General features: G+C 39.3%; 1 protein-coding gene across 1 annotated transcript in view; it reads left to right on the top strand.

Annotated features, from left to right (window-relative positions):
- The window catches only part of grid2 (glutamate receptor, ionotropic, delta 2), a 593,815-nt gene that overhangs the window by 392,804 nt on the left and 181,635 nt on the right, over window positions 1-19,376 (top strand). The window contains exons 7-8 of the mRNA XM_084728739.1: window positions 1,749-1,910; window positions 7,612-7,731. Coding sequence (XP_084584865.1) covers window positions 1,749-1,910; window positions 7,612-7,731 — 282 coding nt within the window. The remainder of the gene's footprint in view (window positions 1-1,748; window positions 1,911-7,611; window positions 7,732-19,376) is intronic.

The raw sequence follows: 19,376 nt of genomic DNA, 5'->3' as shown, positions 1-19,376 counted from the left end.
AAAGTAGTTCTGGTAAAGTCCTATGCAGTAAGAGTTATTACACGAAACTGCTCACAGCAGGGTCTGTGGTTATCTTGAGTAACCAGGTCATTTATTTCTGGAAAGAGACACTGGTTTTTAACTTTGAGGCACCACAACCTAACTGCCATTTAATCCCATTATATTGCAGAGAAGGCAGACATCCCTACAACTGATATCTCAAAAATTCAACACCCTCAACCAAAACAGTCTCAATGGGAAATAGCACTACAGATAAGAGGAAAGATATTATACCAATATTTTTTATTTGGGGGTGAACTGTGTCTTTAAAGGAGTCAGTTTTTTGGTTTGGCAGCTTAAAAACACTTAGTTGTGGGTTCTTCACCCTACTGGTAGCTGGTCTGAACCACGCAGCAGCATTTTTCTGTCGTCTTTGAGCAGACAGAAATGTCAAGTAAGCACTTCCACGCAATGTCAAATCAGTGGAAAGTGATCAATTGTTTTTCTCTTCGGTGTGGGTGGGGCTTAATTGCGCTCTGTCTCTATAGAACAAAACTGAAATGCTCAAAAAATGTCAGCATCATCATGTTTTTCCCAGTCAAAAAAACATGCATACATGTCAGGTTAGTATACTGTCTGCTGTTTTCTGTAACGGCATGCTAATTTGTTAGTTTAGACAAACGCAACATGCCATTCAATATTATAATGGCAGTGTCTAGCAGTGAAATATTTAAATTTGCATATAACATTGTATAACATTTTAAGTTTCAGGATTTATTCATTCAATCTATAAATCACAGTTTTGAGCTTAATTTGAATGAGGCAAAAATAAATGTTGTTGTGTCAATGCAAAATAACCTTTATTATTAACTGTCAGTTGTAATACTGGGATTATTATTTATTATTTACCAAATACAGTTTATTCTGTGTGTTTACAGCATATCCGAGAGTGAATGTGAAGGCCCTGCTTTTTTTGATATATGAAGGCATTGTTGTCGAGCTAATGGCTTTTGCTCCAATGAAATTATTGTGTTGCACGTGTTAATGTGAGTGAGTGTGTCGCCTGCATATTGGTCTATGTGTGTGTGTGTGTGTATGTGTGTGTACATAGACTCATCATGTAGTCAATCTATTTATTATATTCTCATTAACATGGAGACGAGAGGCTCAGTAAATCACACAATGATCGATCACAGACTGAATAAACTCCTCTCTTCCCCCTCTCTATCTTATTCTGTGGTGCCAAGGACCTATCAATACATTTTAATTAATGTCATCCTTAAAGCTTTTCTTCTGTGTGAGAGTGTGACTGTAGGTATGAGCGCACATGTGCAAATATGCCAAAAGAGAGCCATGTTTGAGGAGAAATTAACAATGTAATGCAGTACAGGTGCAGGAAACATACTGCTACTGTTGGTTGAGAACCGGCAGATTTTTGATCAAAGTGCAGATGGATATGAATGCAAGCGGAGCATTTAACTTTGATGGAATTTTAGCATCTGGCCTATTTCTCCCACTTACTTCTCATATCTGCGGGTCTGTATTGTTGTATTGGGTCCATCTTTCCCAGTTGTATAACTAAAGGAGAAACAAAAACTCAACTCTCTAAGTGAAGCACATTGGTCACATCTTTTTACCAACTGTGTCACAACAATGTCAGAAAATCCCTAAGAGAACATCATCAGCAACAGTAAAATGTCTGTGTTTATTCTGTCATTGTCTCATTTTCTTTCTTTCTTTGTGCCGTTCTGTGATTTCTTTCTCTATAGATCACCAATCGCTACATTTATGATACCGTGCTGCTGCTGGCCAACACCTTCCACAGAAAATTGGAGGATAGGAAGTGGCACAGCATGGCCAGTCTGAGCTGCATCAGGAAGAACTCCAAACCATGGCAGGGAGGCAAGAGCATGCTGGATACTGTCAAAAAGGTATGAAAATGCAGAAGGAAACACACACAGACACGCAGTTTTCCCCTCAAGTCTTACAGGTATTCATCTGCAGTGAGTATGCAAGCATACGTCCTGGCACATACACCTGAGCACAAACGAACATATGCAGGCACAGAGGTAAGCCTGCGCTTGTTCCAAGTTGCAGGCTTCCTGGGTTCTGGATAGCTTGTTAGTTATGTACCCAAAACTTCGAAAACAAGCTGATTTATAAAGCTATGTTAAGTAAAATTATCCAGATATGTAAGGATGCATGGACACACATGACGACACACAACCATGCTCAAACAATGTCTATCATTTAGTCATTTAGAGGGCAGAACACTTTGGAGAAGTATATAGGATATACAGTGGAAACGACTTGTGGTGATCCTGTCTGTCTGGGTCAAAGTGATCTTTATAAGCAGATGATTATTATAACCAAATTTATATCTATTACATAGATATAAAGTTGTTTGGATCATAAGTGCTCCCTCCATGCTCCAGCCTCAGGTCAGCAGCTGTAGACGGGTTACCATGAGGCAAAGCGTCATAGGACCAGAATTAAAAAGGAATGTATAAGACTGATTCTGTCCCATGCTTTTTGATCATATAAGCAGCTGATCACTGTCACTGTAAGCAGTTTCCACTGTACTTGAATATTAAATATGTCATCCTAAATGTAATTACTAAAATACAATCTGTTACTGTACTCTTAAAAAGCACAATAATTATGCTCAATTGTCAGTGTATTGTCTGTTATGAGCCTTGTTGTGAACAGGTAATAAAATGCAGTGACATCCCTGATCGTTTCCGTATGAAAGACTAGAGCAACAAAAATACCCGTCTTGACTCTATCCCATAATTATCTTAGATTGATATTATACCACTTTATTGTATAAAACTTTGCCAACAATATAATTCATCTCCACAATTCATATATTACATTTTCTATCTTTTTAAACAAAAAGTAATCACTTAAGGGCACTGAACTAGAGAGCACTTACTATTGTGTGCAGAAGTATGTGACAATGAGTCTTCTTAAAAACCAAAAGAAGCAGCTGATTCAGTCTGATTTATACTATGCAAACGACAGTTAAATCCTCCCACATTCTCAGATTTGTATTTGAAATGTTAATATCTTAGTGACCCAAAGTCACCTGACTCTAGTCTCAGTTTGTGGACTGTCCATCTGTTTCACCAGCCTCCTGCGGTGCTCTACCACTGTGTGACGCTTGTAGGTGTGTGCATGCCAGTTTAAAAATAGCTTATAAATAGTATGTCTCAGGAAAAGAGTTATTTTAAAATATATTCTCAATATGTCTATATCTATGAAATTAAGTGTTTACTCACAGTAGAAAACATGTTTGTGTGAGTATGAGGCTGAGTCGTGATCACTGCAATGGGGGGTGGAGGTGGGGTGAGTAGGGGACATATGCTCATCACAACTACAACATGCAAATGCAATTTCAGATTTCTCCCTATTTTTAGTTGTGTCTCACATGTATCTTTTAGCGATTGGAAAACACATTTCCCGCACTTGTCATTTGGGGAGCATGTATTTGCATTTCAAGACGTTTTGCTCATTACATGAAATTTTGGAGACCAGGCACTATTCTGTCTTAGCTGAGAAACTCTAGTTAAAACAGCAAGATGCAGTCACTGCTAAATTCCTTTATACGATGCTGTCACTTGGTATAACTTAAATCCCCTCCAGGGATGAAGGGTGACATGGAGGAGGCTTTAAATAAGTCTGCCATTTTTGTATTGTTCTTATCGGATAGAAATCCAATTTTTGTTCATTACTTCGACTGAAAGTTTCCAAGTTGCTGTCTGAGCTCGGTAGACTTGACGACCCAAGTGCTCATGAATTCAAAGGATTGCATACCTTTAAAAAAAAATCCACATGCATCAATCAGCAAGTTGTGCTCAGTTCCTGAACACTTGACTTTTGGGAGATATGGGATTTCATCCTGCAGCTGTGATTTTATGAATCTCTGCGTTTCACCTTGAGTTTAGGCTGGAGTTTGGCAACACTTTCATCGCTGTTAAATCCAATTGGATCAATGCCCTCTGTTTTGATATCAATAAAAAACTACTCCAGGGATGGCAGTTTGACTGAGTGATGAAGCCAAGTGAAATGCTAATTTAGGATTAGTGTCAGACAATAATAAATGCGGCGCAATGGCTTTCATATCTATCTCTGCATTTCACCTTGAGATCAGGCTGGGGTTTGGCAACACTTTCATCAGCCATCCCCGGCTGTTAAACCAACCCTGATGGCTGTCTCAACAGAGCTGTGTTAAAGAGCCCTAAGCACTAATAGAGTTGAGTTCAACAGCCTGGCATCAGTTCCATTTTACAGTGGATCAGCAGTGTGCTTTACTTACTGTGCGTGCCTGTGTGTTTAATCAGCGTTTTGGTATGTGGGGCCATTATGGTAATGATAAATACTAATTTGCAGCTGTTGATGAGTGTGGAGCTCTATTGATGTCGTTGTTTGGTTTTCATTGACAAATTCAGAGTGGAGAAGAAAATGCAGCAGGTGAAACTACTGTTACACTTAAGTCTGAAGTGTGTTTGAGCTGCTGGTACAAGCCTGTCATTGGCTGTTGTACTGTATATCCACATTTATGTCTCAGTGACTCAAGCATTGAGGTTTCGGGTGCATTTAGCAATTTTACTGATCCCCTTTAAGGCGCAGAAAGTCCTGCGGTGCAGCCTGAGATATCCAGCCAGGGCCTGCGAGACTGTTTCAAAGTCCAAGCTTAACTCTTCCAGATTAATTATTGCTGTTATTATAAAACGCAGAGCTGTTCACTTTCATCTCATTTTTAAGAAGCTTTCGAACATCAAAAAGCATCTTTCAAGTTTTCTTTCTTATTTATTTATCTGTTCTTCACTCACTCTCATGGGCCCGGTGGCATCTTTCTTTATATCAGGTGCAGTTACAAGAACGATAATTGTTGTGAATGTATTGTGCCAATACTGAGCTGCCAACAACAATTAACTGAATAATTATGAAAGGCAATGAACAGTATCTGAGCCGCTTTCACCCCTGCCCAGCCTGCAAGGAAGCAAATAAACATGTACTTTATTGAGGGTGACGGGATGTGTGTGTGTCTGTGTGTGTGTGTGTGTGTGTGTGTGTGTGTGTGTGTGTGTGTGTGTGTGTGTGTGTGTGTGTGTGTTTGGTTGGCCCCCAGGGAATAAAATTATTAAATATGTTAACGATATACATCAAATGACACATTAACATCATTTATGAACTATGTTATATATATGCTCATAAAGGAGATACTAATGTAACTAATTTTTTCCCTTTATTTATAACCACATTGACATGTAAGAGATATATTCACACACAAACATACACCCACATACATGTGTGTGTGTTTCAGAGCGTATCGCAGAGATATATCCATATAAATATGGCTAAATACTTTAACTGAAGTGGGAGTCAAGCTAGATGCCAAACTGTTTCTTTGCTCTTGCAGCTTAGTTGCTGATTAGTTGTTGTTTCTGTTAAGCTGCATAAAGGAAGTGAAGACATTACATTACATGTGTTAGAAAATATTTGCTGAAAATGCCTGAAAAACAGTCCAAAATCATGGCAGTCTAAATCAGCATGGCAGTTACTGCTCAGTTCAGTTCCAACCCACTGATCATCCTGTTTTGATTGAGAGAAAAGGCTGATTTTTGAACAAGTTGATAGGTCACTGTCCTCTGGCTCTGGTGACTCAAACATGTCTGTAAAAGTTCAGTAAACCTGCTAGATGCTCAAGGTGGTATTTGACACGTGAGACAGCGCCAGCAGACACAGACGTTTCAGAGCAGAGAAAACTGCTCGTGTTTTCATGATTTTGAGACCTAGATGTACATACCAGCTGATTTTTTTAATCAGTCAAATTTGGCTGGGTGGTTAATAACATGTTTCTGTGGACTGAAAAACTATATTTATTATTGCTTTACACAAACTTTGACCAGTGGCAATATATAAGGTTGAAATTAAACATGAAAAAGCTTTACCTTATCTCACCCAACATTATTTATCATTCTGTATGTCAACAAATGGATAATTTCCGAGTTATGAGAATGAATTCACGGCAATAAATATAGTGATTTGAAGGTGTGCTTTATGTGTGTATATTGTGTATATCTGTTTGCTTGAATCATTGTCCTAATTGCCTCACATGAATAGCACAGGCCATGTTTCATACACACAGGTGTAAACACACGCACACACACACAGAGAGAGAGAATGATTCATATTAAGGAGTATAACACCTCTCCTTCCCTGAAGCAGGCACAGTGTCACTTTCACTGACAGGTCACACTACTGGGAGGCAGGGCAAAGGTTGGGCACTGACACCGTGTGTGTGTAAGTGTGTGCTTGTGTGCCCGCACGCATGTGTGTGAGTAAATCTACTTCTCCATACACGGTATTGTATGCCCCTAGTGCAAAAAATAGCTCATGGCTCAAAACACACTATTTTTTCATGAACCTGGTACTTCAATAACAACATTGCTACAAACCTAAAGTGGGATTTTCCACCAAGAGCAAAACATATTCCCCAAACTATTCCTGTCTAGCTCTATTTTCACATATGAACTCCAAACAATGCCCTGAAAATCAGGTCGGGACATGGTCCGAATTTGGTCCAAAATCCACCAGAGTGTGCAGGGTAAGGACGACGCATCTGTAATGATGACTGTTTCTTTTTGTGTTGATATCAATACAAACCAAGTTTCAAATAACCAAACTGATGGAAATGGAGAAGGGTGATAAAAAAGGAGGGCAATGTGACTGTAGTTGTCCTGTTTGGCTGGAGAGTCACTTTGTAGAGTGCTAGGATTGTAAAACTGATCTCAGAGGAGAACGCACACTTGTACTTTTTCTGAATGTGTGGAAATCTGATGTTTTCACAGCACAGATGACAAAGAAAGGCATTAAAATGTGAGAAACAAAAATGAGACTCATGTAGGCTGATATAGATTGGCAAATCGTCTATATTGTGTGACAGCTAAATCATCAATCAAAGGGTGGAAAGCGATGTACAGACGAGCAGAAAAGAATACGAAGCAGCTGCAGACCTTAAATCGTGCATCATCATCATTCACACTCGCTCCCTGTGAATTCTCTCTGGACAGTGACCTGCTTCTGTTTGCACATGTGGCTCACAGGGACTCTGGACTAGGGAGCTGGCAGGGTTAAATACATTTACTGTCTGGTCCAACCGATTCAGACATGTGCGTTCACACATACAGCTCCAGGTAAAGTCTGGATAAGTACAGAGTGTGAATGGTGCTTAGGACACATGAAAAGTACTCACACATGAGCACACAAACAAAATCAAACCTATTTTGGTCTATCACAACAACAAAAAATGTTCCTGTTCAGTGTCTGGACTTACTGATGAGATATAATCATTTCATAAGGGACAGACACATCTCTGACTTCTGATCTTTAGCAAAGATACAAACGCAAGGATACAAATACAATTTAATGTCAAATTGCACAGAGAATCATTGATGATGCCTATTATAGACAAAATACTATTACCCCATTGATGAGAGCTGGCATGATTATAGTGATTATGATCATGGCGACTATGACACCCACAATTAAATGATCAGTTTTACAAAACAGTGATAATAAACTGAATCAACAGTCAAATACAATGCTTCCATTTTCTCCTTGCAGTTTGGAGTGAGCGGCCTCACCAGTTTCCTGGAGTTCACTGACAATGGCACTAACCCCAACATCTTCTTTGAAATCCTGGGAACAAATTATGGAGAAGACCGGGGACGAGGAGTCAGTAGGGTAAGTAGTTAAAACAGAACCCCTGTATGGTGTACTACTCTGGGTGAAGAGGGAATAATTTCCGCTCCAACGCGTTGAGTAGATTTACATAATTCCTGGATTTACCAGGGAATTTCACTGCACCTGCTCTCTACATTATTTTCATCTCATATTTATTCAGGTATTTCATTCCTTGTGGCTGTCACCCCTGTGTAGCAGAGTAAAGCCCTTCTACCTTTCTGTATTTACTTCTGGATTTCTTTCTCTAAACCCTCTATATATGTGGCAGAACAAATGCAAAAAAGCAGTTAAAGTGTCTTTACAGTTTTATCTCTTTTGATTCAGTCCTTTTCTTTGTTTGCCTGCATTTGGTTGATTGCTTTTTCCCTTTTTACATTTTTCTGTGCCCCAGAAGGACACAGCATCAGCCAGAAACTCAGCTCCCTTTCAGTAACACATGGTGTAATTGGATTAATTAGAAGCATTTTCAAGTGATATTTGGTAATGATACATTCATAATGAATATAATAGGCCTCATGAAAGATGTCCAGTCCACTCACATGCATGCACACAAATTCATAACACTGCTGGCAGTGTGCCAGCATGAGTGTGAATGTTTTTATTTGCATTTCTTTTGCAAAAACGTATTAAGTGACTCCCTAAGTGTTTAGCCATTGCAAACATTATGGGACATAGCTGGTTACACAGCAAAAATAAACAAAAATAATGATGATAGGTATTTTAGAATAAAGATAAGAAAGATATCATTTTGGATACATTGTTAATGAACGTTAACACAGATTGCAACCCAGACACTGTCTGGATGCTAAGTTGGAATTATTTCCTCCTATTTGTTTGAAAAGTTAAATGACATACACATTTACGTACGGTTTCTGTGAATTTATTCAGAGCTGCAATGATTCGTCAATTAACTAATTAGTTGTCAACTGTTAAAATAATTGCCAGTTATTTTAAAAATCAGTTAATCATTCTGTCTGATTTCAGCTTTTTACATGTGAATATTTTCTGCCTTCTGTAGTCTTCAAATGATAGTAAAGTGAATATCCTTGGTTTGTTGACAAAATGAGACATTTTAGGATGTCATCATTGGGAAAGAGGGATCAATATTTTTCATTGTTTTCTGACATTTTCTGCACCAAGCAAATAATCAATTGATCAAGAAAATGATTGACAGATTAAAAAAAAATGAAACATTATATTGAGCCTTTATTATTAATTCCTGACAATCCGCCTTGAGAGCAGAGTACTTTCATGCACAACTCTTATTGTTTTTCTTTCATCTTCAACATGTCGCTGACAATGTCTACCAGCATTTTCCTTTGGCATTTAATAGCAGACCAGGACACTTCTAGGCGTATATGCTGGCCGCGTCAGGTCAGCCAGAATTGTATTCGATACTTACAGTATCGTCATGTTTTCAGATTTTTGGCATCATCTCTAGCTAAGCATCGGTTCTTGGGACTACTCACGTTTAGTGAATTAGGTATATAGGTGTGAAAACACTGATTAAAATATGATACACTGATTTGCAAAGCGTAATCCTTCATAAAATACTACTGGACAGAGTGACATCACACACACATTAACCTACACTCACATACACACACTGTCCTCCATGCCAGAGGGATCTCGTTACGAATACAGTTGAGATAGTGAGTTGTGATTATGGATAATGTGGTGAGACACCAACATAACACAGCATGCCATCACAGACAAAATTAATCTTTAAAGCCACTGCATAATTACATTTAGGCACAATTCCCTAATCAGAGAGCATAATTACTTCTGAGGGAATTAAGGCACTTGTTATACAGTTTTCCTGCCACAGTCTCCTTTAATACTCCAAACATTTGTTGGTCTGTCATTGGGATTCAATTAAATTCATACATGGAATCAAATGACTAAAGAGAGGCTAATATTCTTCTAAGAGTCCCTGCACATTTCACGCTTTCGCTTGTAGCTGGATCATGCTTTTTTCAAATGATGTGGGGTCCTGTAAAATGGTGTCCATACAGGGCATCTAACCTGCAATAAAAGGATGGCAGATAATAATAATGTATGTCAGGCTGGGGGAAAAAAAAGGTTAGTGAAAATAACCACTTTGTCACAGTGAAGAAAAGCCAATGAAAATCCCAGGTGGACCCAGTATGTGTATAAATATGTGGAAAGGAAAAGCTAAAAGGAAATGAAACTCCTCCGATACCAGCAGAAAATAACCATCTCATGCTGTTCAATTACTACATTACCCGTGTTCCAGTATTCACATGTGCAGCTATGAAGACTGAAAAGGTTGTAATATCAATTCAGACCCATTTCTTTTTTTGTTGCAATGGACAACGACAAGAACTGCTTTCTTCTCTTCTTCTCTGCAGTGCAAGTGTGAAAAGACTGGATAAAGGTGAACTGAGTCATCAGTGTACAGGAAATTGATGATTATGAAAAGTAACCTTGTCTCTCTCACCCCAGGTTAACATCTTCCCTTATGTTATGATGGCTTGAGTGACAATACTTAATTCTCAGGTTAACTATGCTATAGAAATCACCACTGTGTAGTTAAGATGGCTTTCATTATATATTATCATATATTTTATTATAATATATCCAAATGCCATGGTCCAGTATGGCTGCAGTGCTTCCTTCTTACATTCACTTGGAAGTAACCAGGAATGTAAAACCTTTGCAATCATTTAACATGATGAAAAAAGCGGCATGAACTGTAAGTAGTCAGCTGAACTCACAAATATCTTCATAGTGTAGACTTCTGAAAAATACAGTGTGACCTTAGTGTGGCTGCTCTGTTCAAAATAGCCTTTTGTCTCAATCAGAAAAGACAAAACCAGTGAACTGAGACAACAAATAATTCATTGTTTCTTGTACACATCTGGCAACATGCTAACTAGATTATAAAATATTTCTTAAAGCTGGGGTAGGCAGTTTAGTCTTGGTGTCGTTGGGCAAAAGTTCCAAAATAACCTTTAAACATGATGTAATTCAAGTTTTGTGTTTTTGTTTTGTTTTTATTTGTTTTTTTTTTTATAACACTGGTCAGGGAATGGAGCCACATAAATTTCTGGATTCAGTTTTACAGATTGCAGGAAAGGTTCCTGGTAGATTTGGGAGCAGTTACATTTCAGTCGCACAGCACATTAAGAATGAGTAGTCATTTTAGCAGCTGCTGCGTTATTTGCTTTTGTATTGTATTGGCTTTTCATGCGTTTCCTTGTAGGAAGTCTCTTGGAAATAACCCTTAATTTAAAGTGCTATGTTCAATGTTACAACATTTTAACATTAGCATGTATTTAACATTCCCCACTGGTCCCATGATAGAAGGCTTATCTGCTAAATATTTGATCCTTAACAATTTGCAAACCCTCCTTAGAGCAACCTTCGTTCTATTATTTAGCTTTAATCTGTGGTAATTGTAATATCTTTTCACACTTGTGGCCAGCAGAGAATGACCTTCTCTAGAAGAAACATGCCTTAACTTTTGAACCACATTAAATCAAACTTGGTTATTTTTCTGAATAAATTATACATCATCTCTCCCTGTCCCTGTCTGTCCACCCCATCTCAACATCATGTGCATTAACTTCCCTCCCATATGAAGTCAAATGTATTTCTCATGTACCCGACTGCTTTCAGGACACTGATGTGTATGGATAATGGCTGCATCCACATATAAAAGAGGCATTCAGTGTCTGCATTAAAGATTTCTGAATTAAAGACCTCAAAGAGCACAACTACTGTACATTACAACCACTGGGATACTGAGACATAAAGTGAGTGTGTGTCTGCCTGATCACACCATTAACAGTACATGCATACTCCCTTAATTATGGTATTAACTCTACATTCTGTTGAGGATACCTCTTAACCTGAGCTTTCTCTCCAATCCTCCCTCACTGTTCTGTCTCCTCTTTCAGTCTTCTTTCTTATCCATGCTGCGATTCTCACTAATGACAGGCGCGCAGTCCAGCTTTTTTTTGTTATCCTATCTTACTTAACTTAATTAAGTTATTCTTTTTCTCTTTCTCTCCTACTCCCTTCCATCTTCATCTTTTATCCTCTTTTCCTTCCCTCCATCCTGCCATTTTCTGAAAATTCCAGCTCTCCCCGGTCTGTTTTCACCTTTTTTCAATCCTCGATCCCTTCTCATGACATTTACCCGGATCATACGTCACACATATGCATACAGTTGTCTAGTAATAATGATAATAGCGGACACCTGAGATTGTCGTAATTATTGCTGCTAGACTGTGGTAGAATTGGCTTTCTGCTCCATTACCCTCAGTGGCAATACATGGGGAGCCTATATCGCTCTCACTATACATCTACAGGCATGCCAGGCTCCACTGCTCTCTTATATAGAAGCGACAAGTCTGCCATGTGTAATTGCTTTGTTAGCTATCTGCGTCATCTCAAATGACTTCAGTGAGGAAAAATTGCATCAGATTTATACTTTAGAGCCAGCACAATAAAAAAAAGCGTGGTGGAAAGGTGGGGGGAAGGGGAGATGATGAGTGAACGGAGAAAGAGCAATATGTTGCTAGATTAAGGAAAGGGGTAGATGAGAAAAAGAGAAAGGTAAAATGAAACAGGCAGAGTAACTAGAGAGACAGCTAGAAAGGAGACAGATTACCTAATCGTTATAGATCCTGTACAAGAGATAGAAACGGCAGCACAGGACATGATAGAGTCACAATCATTACACCCTCACACATGCTTGTGCTCCCTTTCCCCCCTCTCACATCAGCACATATTCTCCATCTTTTGGAAGAGAGACAGAAATATTCTCCCTCTTTACAAGAATCAATGGCCTTGCAAACTGCAGTGCTCCTAAATTGAGGTCACCTTCAATTATTATTTCCAGTCTCATCTGACATATGTGGTAAATTATGTTAAGTGACTTCACAGAGTCATGGGACCTTGGACGGGCCCTCGCAGTCCTGTCATCTTGCAAGAAACATTTCTTCCATTATATGTTTTGAACGATTGAAAGAGATTTTTTTTAGTGTGATGGCTTAATATGCCCACCATCTCAAACACATAATATCTGCAGTTCACTCAGGAACACGGAGAAGCCCATGCACACACACACACTTTGCATAAATCTTCTGGCATGATTAGAAATGCTAAGCTAACCCTTTTGGCTTTGCATGACAATTAATGTCAGACTTCATGACCATCAGTACATAACACAGAGATACGCTGGGTTTCCGCTACTTTCAGATAAGCACATACACATGCATGAGGAGAGGATTTGCTATCAAACATCGCCCATTCCAAATGAGTTCCAAACAGAGTTAATTATTGTTGACAGAGTTTCTAAGGCTAAGGCTAAGCCGTAGTGACACACAAAGCTGTTCTGTTCCTTTTTCATAAAATGTAACAGAGAGTAGATTTCCTCCACAGACTCGTGCATTAACCTATGGATCCGGTTTGGGAACAAAATCTAAATCTGGCTCCTCTGTAGTTCATCTTCTCGTGGCAAGATGTAGCATAGAGTTTTTGTGAGCGCCAGTCCCAGAACAAGGAGATAAATCTTTTATTTAACTTGTTCCAGCTTTATTGAATTTATAGTGCACAACTGCTTTTTTAATATCTTTTCATTTTTTATGGTTAGTGTCACAGAAGGATATGAGTTTTATTTTATAAAGAGCTTTTCTTTGACATTATAGTCTATGGGAACAATCTCCATGTCAGAGCAAACTAAGAAAAGGCTCAGATACACTTAATGAATGGCCTGTGCATGTTTCTGTGGGGTGCTTTTGGCTTATTGGAGAGAACATCAGGTCTCACACTGGCACAACACAGTACCTGAGACATAGCGAGGGCAACTTCCTGCTGTTTTTTGTTCTTTCTCAAAGACTCACCTGTTATTGGCTTGCAGACTAATATCCTGTTGCTGGTCTCTGTTCAGATGTTACTTTCATCTGTGCGCAGTGCAGGAGTACGCTAGGACTAATCCAGATATCAACTGTTGAAATCAGACATGTCTGAGATATATGCAATGACCTCTGGGGCTGTCGTGGCGAAGAAATTTCCCCTGCAGTGATTTAGGGTGGCTCAGCAGCACAGTATGCTGTATTAGCACCTTTTGCAAATGACTTTGTAAGGGGTACAGCAGAATGATGTTTCATCTTAGTACAATGTTTCATCCCAGTACCTGCTTGTACTAATCACCTGCATGCTCTCTCCTCCCGCCTCCTGAGTCTGCCGGTGAGCTGCGGGACACAAACGCCACAGCTGTGGAGAATTGGGGTAATTAGCGGACCAGTCTCCGTTTTCTACTGAAAGACCGCTGATGTTTTCAGTCGGGAGTTCCAGAGCGAGAGAGGCAGAGGCTACGTGACTCTTTTCTGTGTGGTGCACTATTGTCCTTGTTATATTGAGTGGCACAGGGAGAAGCCTTCTGCGTTTTCAACAGAGCCTTTTGCAGTGTTGAGTCTCTTCAGCCAAGCTAGTCCAGGACGCTTGTCCTTTTATATGTATGCACACCTTTTAATGTGATGTCACATGTAGAGATATAATGATACCAGACACTTAGTAGTCGGTACCAATACCATTAAAATTCCCAATTCAGTACCATGGCAAAAGGCAAAACAGTAATAAAATTCTAATTCTAAATTTTTCCACTTAAAATTAAAAACTGAGCCTCTAGGACAAAAGACTAAGGGGGATATTCAAGCCTGATACAAGTCGCTGTAAGAGGAGCATGTTGCCCATATCTGGAAAGTAAGGTGAAAAAAATTATTTCTGTGGCTGAACTTGGAATAAAAGTTGAACTCAGATTCTAATAATGGTAGCTTGTCTTTCAGGATAAGGGGTTTTGGTTTGTTTTTGTTTTTGACGAGTCAAGTTGGAGCTGACACTTCAGCTTCACTCTTCGTTGTCTTTCACATATTGCTGTTGTTCCATGGTGGCAGGTGTTCTCCTTCCTGTACCATTTAGCATCAGACTAGAACACTTGTGGGCAAATATGCTGCCCCTGAGATGTCTCCTTTATCTAGGGTAAAGTGGAGAAAAGATTACTGCCACATGACATCCCTCGTCACATGTGCCTGGTGCGTGGCCATCCTGTGTGGTTGGCTTGTCATCATTTTATTATATTGCAGTTATTACGACAGCCATAATTGGGAGCTCAAACTAATGTTGATTTTGCTATAAATTAACAGAGACTAATAGTCTGCAGCCATGCTGGCAGCTCTGTGAGTCTGAGCAGTGCTTTGATATAAATGGTAAAGTCAGCATGCTAACGTGCCCACAATGACAATGTTAACGTGCAAGTATAATGCTTACCATGGTCAGTATCTTAGTTTACCTTGTTAGTATGCATATGCTAATTAGCACAAAACAGAAAATACTGTTCAGGTTTATAGGAAACTTATCACTGTTTCAGGCATTTAATAATTTAAATATTGATCTGATGATGTCATCAAATAAAAGTTAATTCTTTCTGAGGGGATCATTAATGTCAGTATCAAATTACATGGCCTCAGCTGTTAAGACATTTAACTTAAAACCATAAATTTTGGATGGCACTGCAGGAAAATTCAGGGGATCACCAGAGTCACTAGGACACATCCTCTGGGAACCTGAAATGTCTGCAAAATTTTGTACCAATCCCTGAAGTAGATGTTGAAATATGTTACTGGATAAGTGAAAACTTTGACCTGCTAGAAGCACTGAACCAAAGTCAATAGGATTCATTCTGTGGGTGCTGTGGACGTCTGGCCAACTCTTTTTTTTTTTTTTGGCAGTCCATTCAATATTTGTTAAAATTCCACTATTCTTGCTGCCCAATTCAATGCCATGGTAAAGGACAAACAATAATAAAATGCAGTTATTTTTCTTTGCTACCTGAATTAAAAAAACACTGAGCTTCTAGGACAAAGACTGAGGGGGATATTTAGTAAGCCTGGCACAAGTCACTGTGAGGAGAACATGTTGCCCCTATCTGGAAAATAAAAGAGTGAAAAAGTGATTTCTTTGTCTGATTTTGAAAATAAGTTGAACTCTTTTACACAAACATTACATTTTAATTGACAGATGATAGGGATCCAGTGGTAGGGAGCCTTCCACTATGAACTTTGTTTAGATGTTGTTACCCTAAATATCGTATATTTAAGCACTTCACCATTGCAAACATAGTTGACTATACAGCCAGGCAGATTTCAGTCTGGATCAAAGTAATGTACTGACCAACAACACACAACAACTCAAACTCAAACAATGTCATCATCCCCAGAGCCATGCAGCTGCATGGCTAAAAATCAATTCTGATATTATCCAGATTTCAGCACAAATGTGTGTATTAGTGCGTTTGAAGCAGTGATTATATATGCATATGGTTCGATTCATTGCATATAGTCCAATAGTCAGTCTGAACTTCTTAAACTGTTGAACAATGTAACTGTAATAAATAAGATTTGAAGGCTGGATCAAGATGTCTGATAATATCTAATATGCCACGGTTGCTAACAAGGAAATGGGCATATTAAGGTGTTTAATAAATTGAGATTTTGTACGCACAGCATGTAGCGTCTGAAGAGCAGCATTTCATGCATGCTCTGATCATGCAACAAAATAGTGAGGATGCAGCTCCAAAGGGCAAGTTATCCAGCGCTATTTTAGGGAGGTTAGATGAGGGGCATCACCACTGGAACTGATTATTACAATTATGTAAAAAAGTCCTGTAGGCTGAGATAGAGAGGGTGATGTGAAAAGAGAGGGAGGTTAGAGAGGAGGTACCGATGAGTCACATAGAAAAAGGCAGAAAGAAAGATCTGCATTATGTGAGTCAGAAAATGAGACACAGATAGTAAATTAGAGGGGAAGTAAAGTAAAATAAATAAATCAGAAGGAAAGGGAAAGAAAATCTGGGTGGAAAACATGCAAAGAGTAAAAGAGTGGAAAGATAGTGACAGAGAAAAAATATCTCCAAGGGGAAAGATCCCCATTTCCCTCCAATTTTCCGTCCTATTAGGTAGATTTGCATGTATCTTTATTCAGCGTGTCTCCCCCACCTCCAAGGCAGGTGGGAGATTGTGGAAAGAATGGAGGGGGCAGGAACTGGAAGAAGGGGAGGTACAATAAAAGATGCATTTGTAAAAGGAAAATGGGGAAAAAGGGAAAGAAACAAGGGAGGAAGGAGAGGACAACATTGATTTGTCCTGCTTCACAGATTCTCTCCCCTCCACTTCCTTTCTTCTCAGCCGTGTCACCTGATAGCGATGTTTGTGTGTGTGTTTGTCTGACAGAAAGCTCTCAAGCTAGCTTCATGAGTTAGCTGATGTTAACATTTTGGAAGTTCTTCAAAGAGGACAAAGCACATCACAACCTGTCCCTCCACAGAGACAGTAGTTCAAAGATGTCATTCAGAGAGTCTTTGTCCTTTTTCTCCCCTTCCATTCAGCCTTTTGTTCTCTTGCATTTCATATGAATTATAGCCTAATACCACCACAGAACATGAAATGGATCCTGGATAAGAATTATTCTTTGTTTTGTTTTTATTATTTATTTATCATTCTGATTTCCATGTTAATATGTTCTGAGACATATATATGAGTGATGGGCCTCCAAACCTTTCCAGCATGCAAAAGATTGTCTTCAAGATTTTGTAATCTTATAACATATCATTGACTACAGAGATAGAAGGACAGAACAGAGAGAAATGCGCATCACAATGAGGTGTGCTTTCTCAGCGCCGTGGATTTCTCATTAAACAGCAACCTGCTGGTATGTTCCAGCACAACCGCTGATAGGCTATTTCAAAACCATGGTTTGACTTGCTTGGCTAGCGGTGGAGCTGGCAGCAGGACACTTGCCAAACATGAAGGGCTGAGTAGTTGAGAGTGAGAAGAAGTTTGCGGAACGTGAAGCCACAAGATTCTTCCTCTGCTGTTCCTCCGCTGCTTTAGTGCACCTGACTTTTTTTTTCCATTTAAACCAACAGAATATGACTAGATAGCTTAAACACTACGCAAGTCAAAAACTAAATTCATGCACCTGCACTTCAGGGGTTTACCGCACCTTCTGCCCCCCACGCTCTCTCGAACCACAGTTTACAATACTTGACATTTACTATTGTGAATTTTCAACATACAAAATTTGAAAACATAACTTAAAAACTAAGAATTAGGTCCCTGCCATCTTGTGAATTTGTGTGAGCCAGAAAATCCAAATTTGGGCTGGGATCTGGGTGGTGATGTGGCAAACCACTGGCAAGAAACACAGCTTGACCTGTTGGTAATCTGTCAATCAAGGATTAAGGTTACCTAATCCCAAACATACTGTAAATCTCTACAAAATTACCACTACTTGCCGCCACAGAAAAAAAAGGCTTTGTATTGCAAGGGAAGTGGTGGGTCTCCCATTAACTTCAATACAACCAGGCCAGCCTGCCACAGCCATTAAAAGAACAAGGACTTACACTTAGCTTTACTGTTTGCTGCTTGGTATGAAAAGCCTTCATTAATTTTACTTGGAACCCCTGCCATGTAACACCACCTCTGCATCAACTGAGTGTAAACCAGCAGAGCCATTTCAATACAAAGATAACCTGACAGTGAAGGTTTGGTGTGTGGTGACTACGCCTGTCAGTCATAATTGTGTCTGTCGCTTGTTTTTCTTTGTGGGGTTGTATGAAAAGATTGATATTAATTTCATCCCTCTGTGTTTAGTACAAAAACGACATGTTCAAGACATGTGCAGCCTAGCTTAGCACAAACATCGAAGGTACAGAGGAGCCGCTTGTCAAACTCCATCAAAGGTGCTTTCAATACACTCACAACACACGCTGCATTAATACATGCAGAGAGGGAAAATAAAACATTGTGTCTTAACAAGCAGTTAGCTTACTTATTAAGGGGCTAAGAACAACCCGACCCACCATCTCATTAGTCCTGTTCTTATACTGAAGTTGCCAGCTTTTCATGTTGTAAGAACTCAGAACAAAACCCAGGTGCTGCTGGATGTATTGGCTGCAAGATATATTGTTTTTTGTTTTAACTAAGTCCCCCCCCCCACTGCTTTGTCTTAGATGAATCTCACAACTGAACTCACAGGGATTAAATTGATGTCGAACTTCTCATTGAACTCCGAGTCAGACAGCAAACAATGGTATTTCCCGAAATGTTTCAGAATTCCTTTTAGGCTTAAAGTCTCAGTCCCGTCCTTCTCTTAAGTGTCAGTGTGGCTGGGACACGAGTACTAAATACAACAAACAACCTTTATGATAACGGCTTTTACCTCTGTGAACTCATGAATACTTGAGTATTTACAGGCTACCTCCGTAACGTGATTGATGTCAACGATTTGCTTTAGCCGTAAGGTCGCGTCAATCATGAGTGAACACACATGCACTGACCAGCAAGTTGTATTCTGGATGACCACAGAGCAGTGGACACTGGACACTAATTGAAACTGACAAACTGCCTCTGGTGTCCTTGGATCAGCTAAGTGTGGCAGCGCATGTGAATTTTTGCTGTGTGTGTCTCTGTATATGTGAGAGAGAAAAGAGATAACAAAAAAGAGAGAAGGGGGAAGCGAGTTAGTGACAAATAAGGGAAGCAGCCGAATATGAAAAGGCAGAGGAGTGGGAGACAGCATTTTTAACTATTACCTGCTGTCACACAAACCCCATT

This window comes from Lutjanus erythropterus, chromosome 10 (genome assembly GCF_056507025.1).
Source record: "Lutjanus erythropterus isolate fLutEry1 chromosome 10, fLutEry1.hap2, whole genome shotgun sequence".
Classification (NCBI taxonomy): Eukaryota; Metazoa; Chordata; class Actinopteri; order Lutjaniformes; family Lutjanidae; genus Lutjanus; species Lutjanus erythropterus.
Note: the sequence above shows the minus strand (reverse complement) of the source record. Positions and strands in the feature narration are given on the sequence as shown.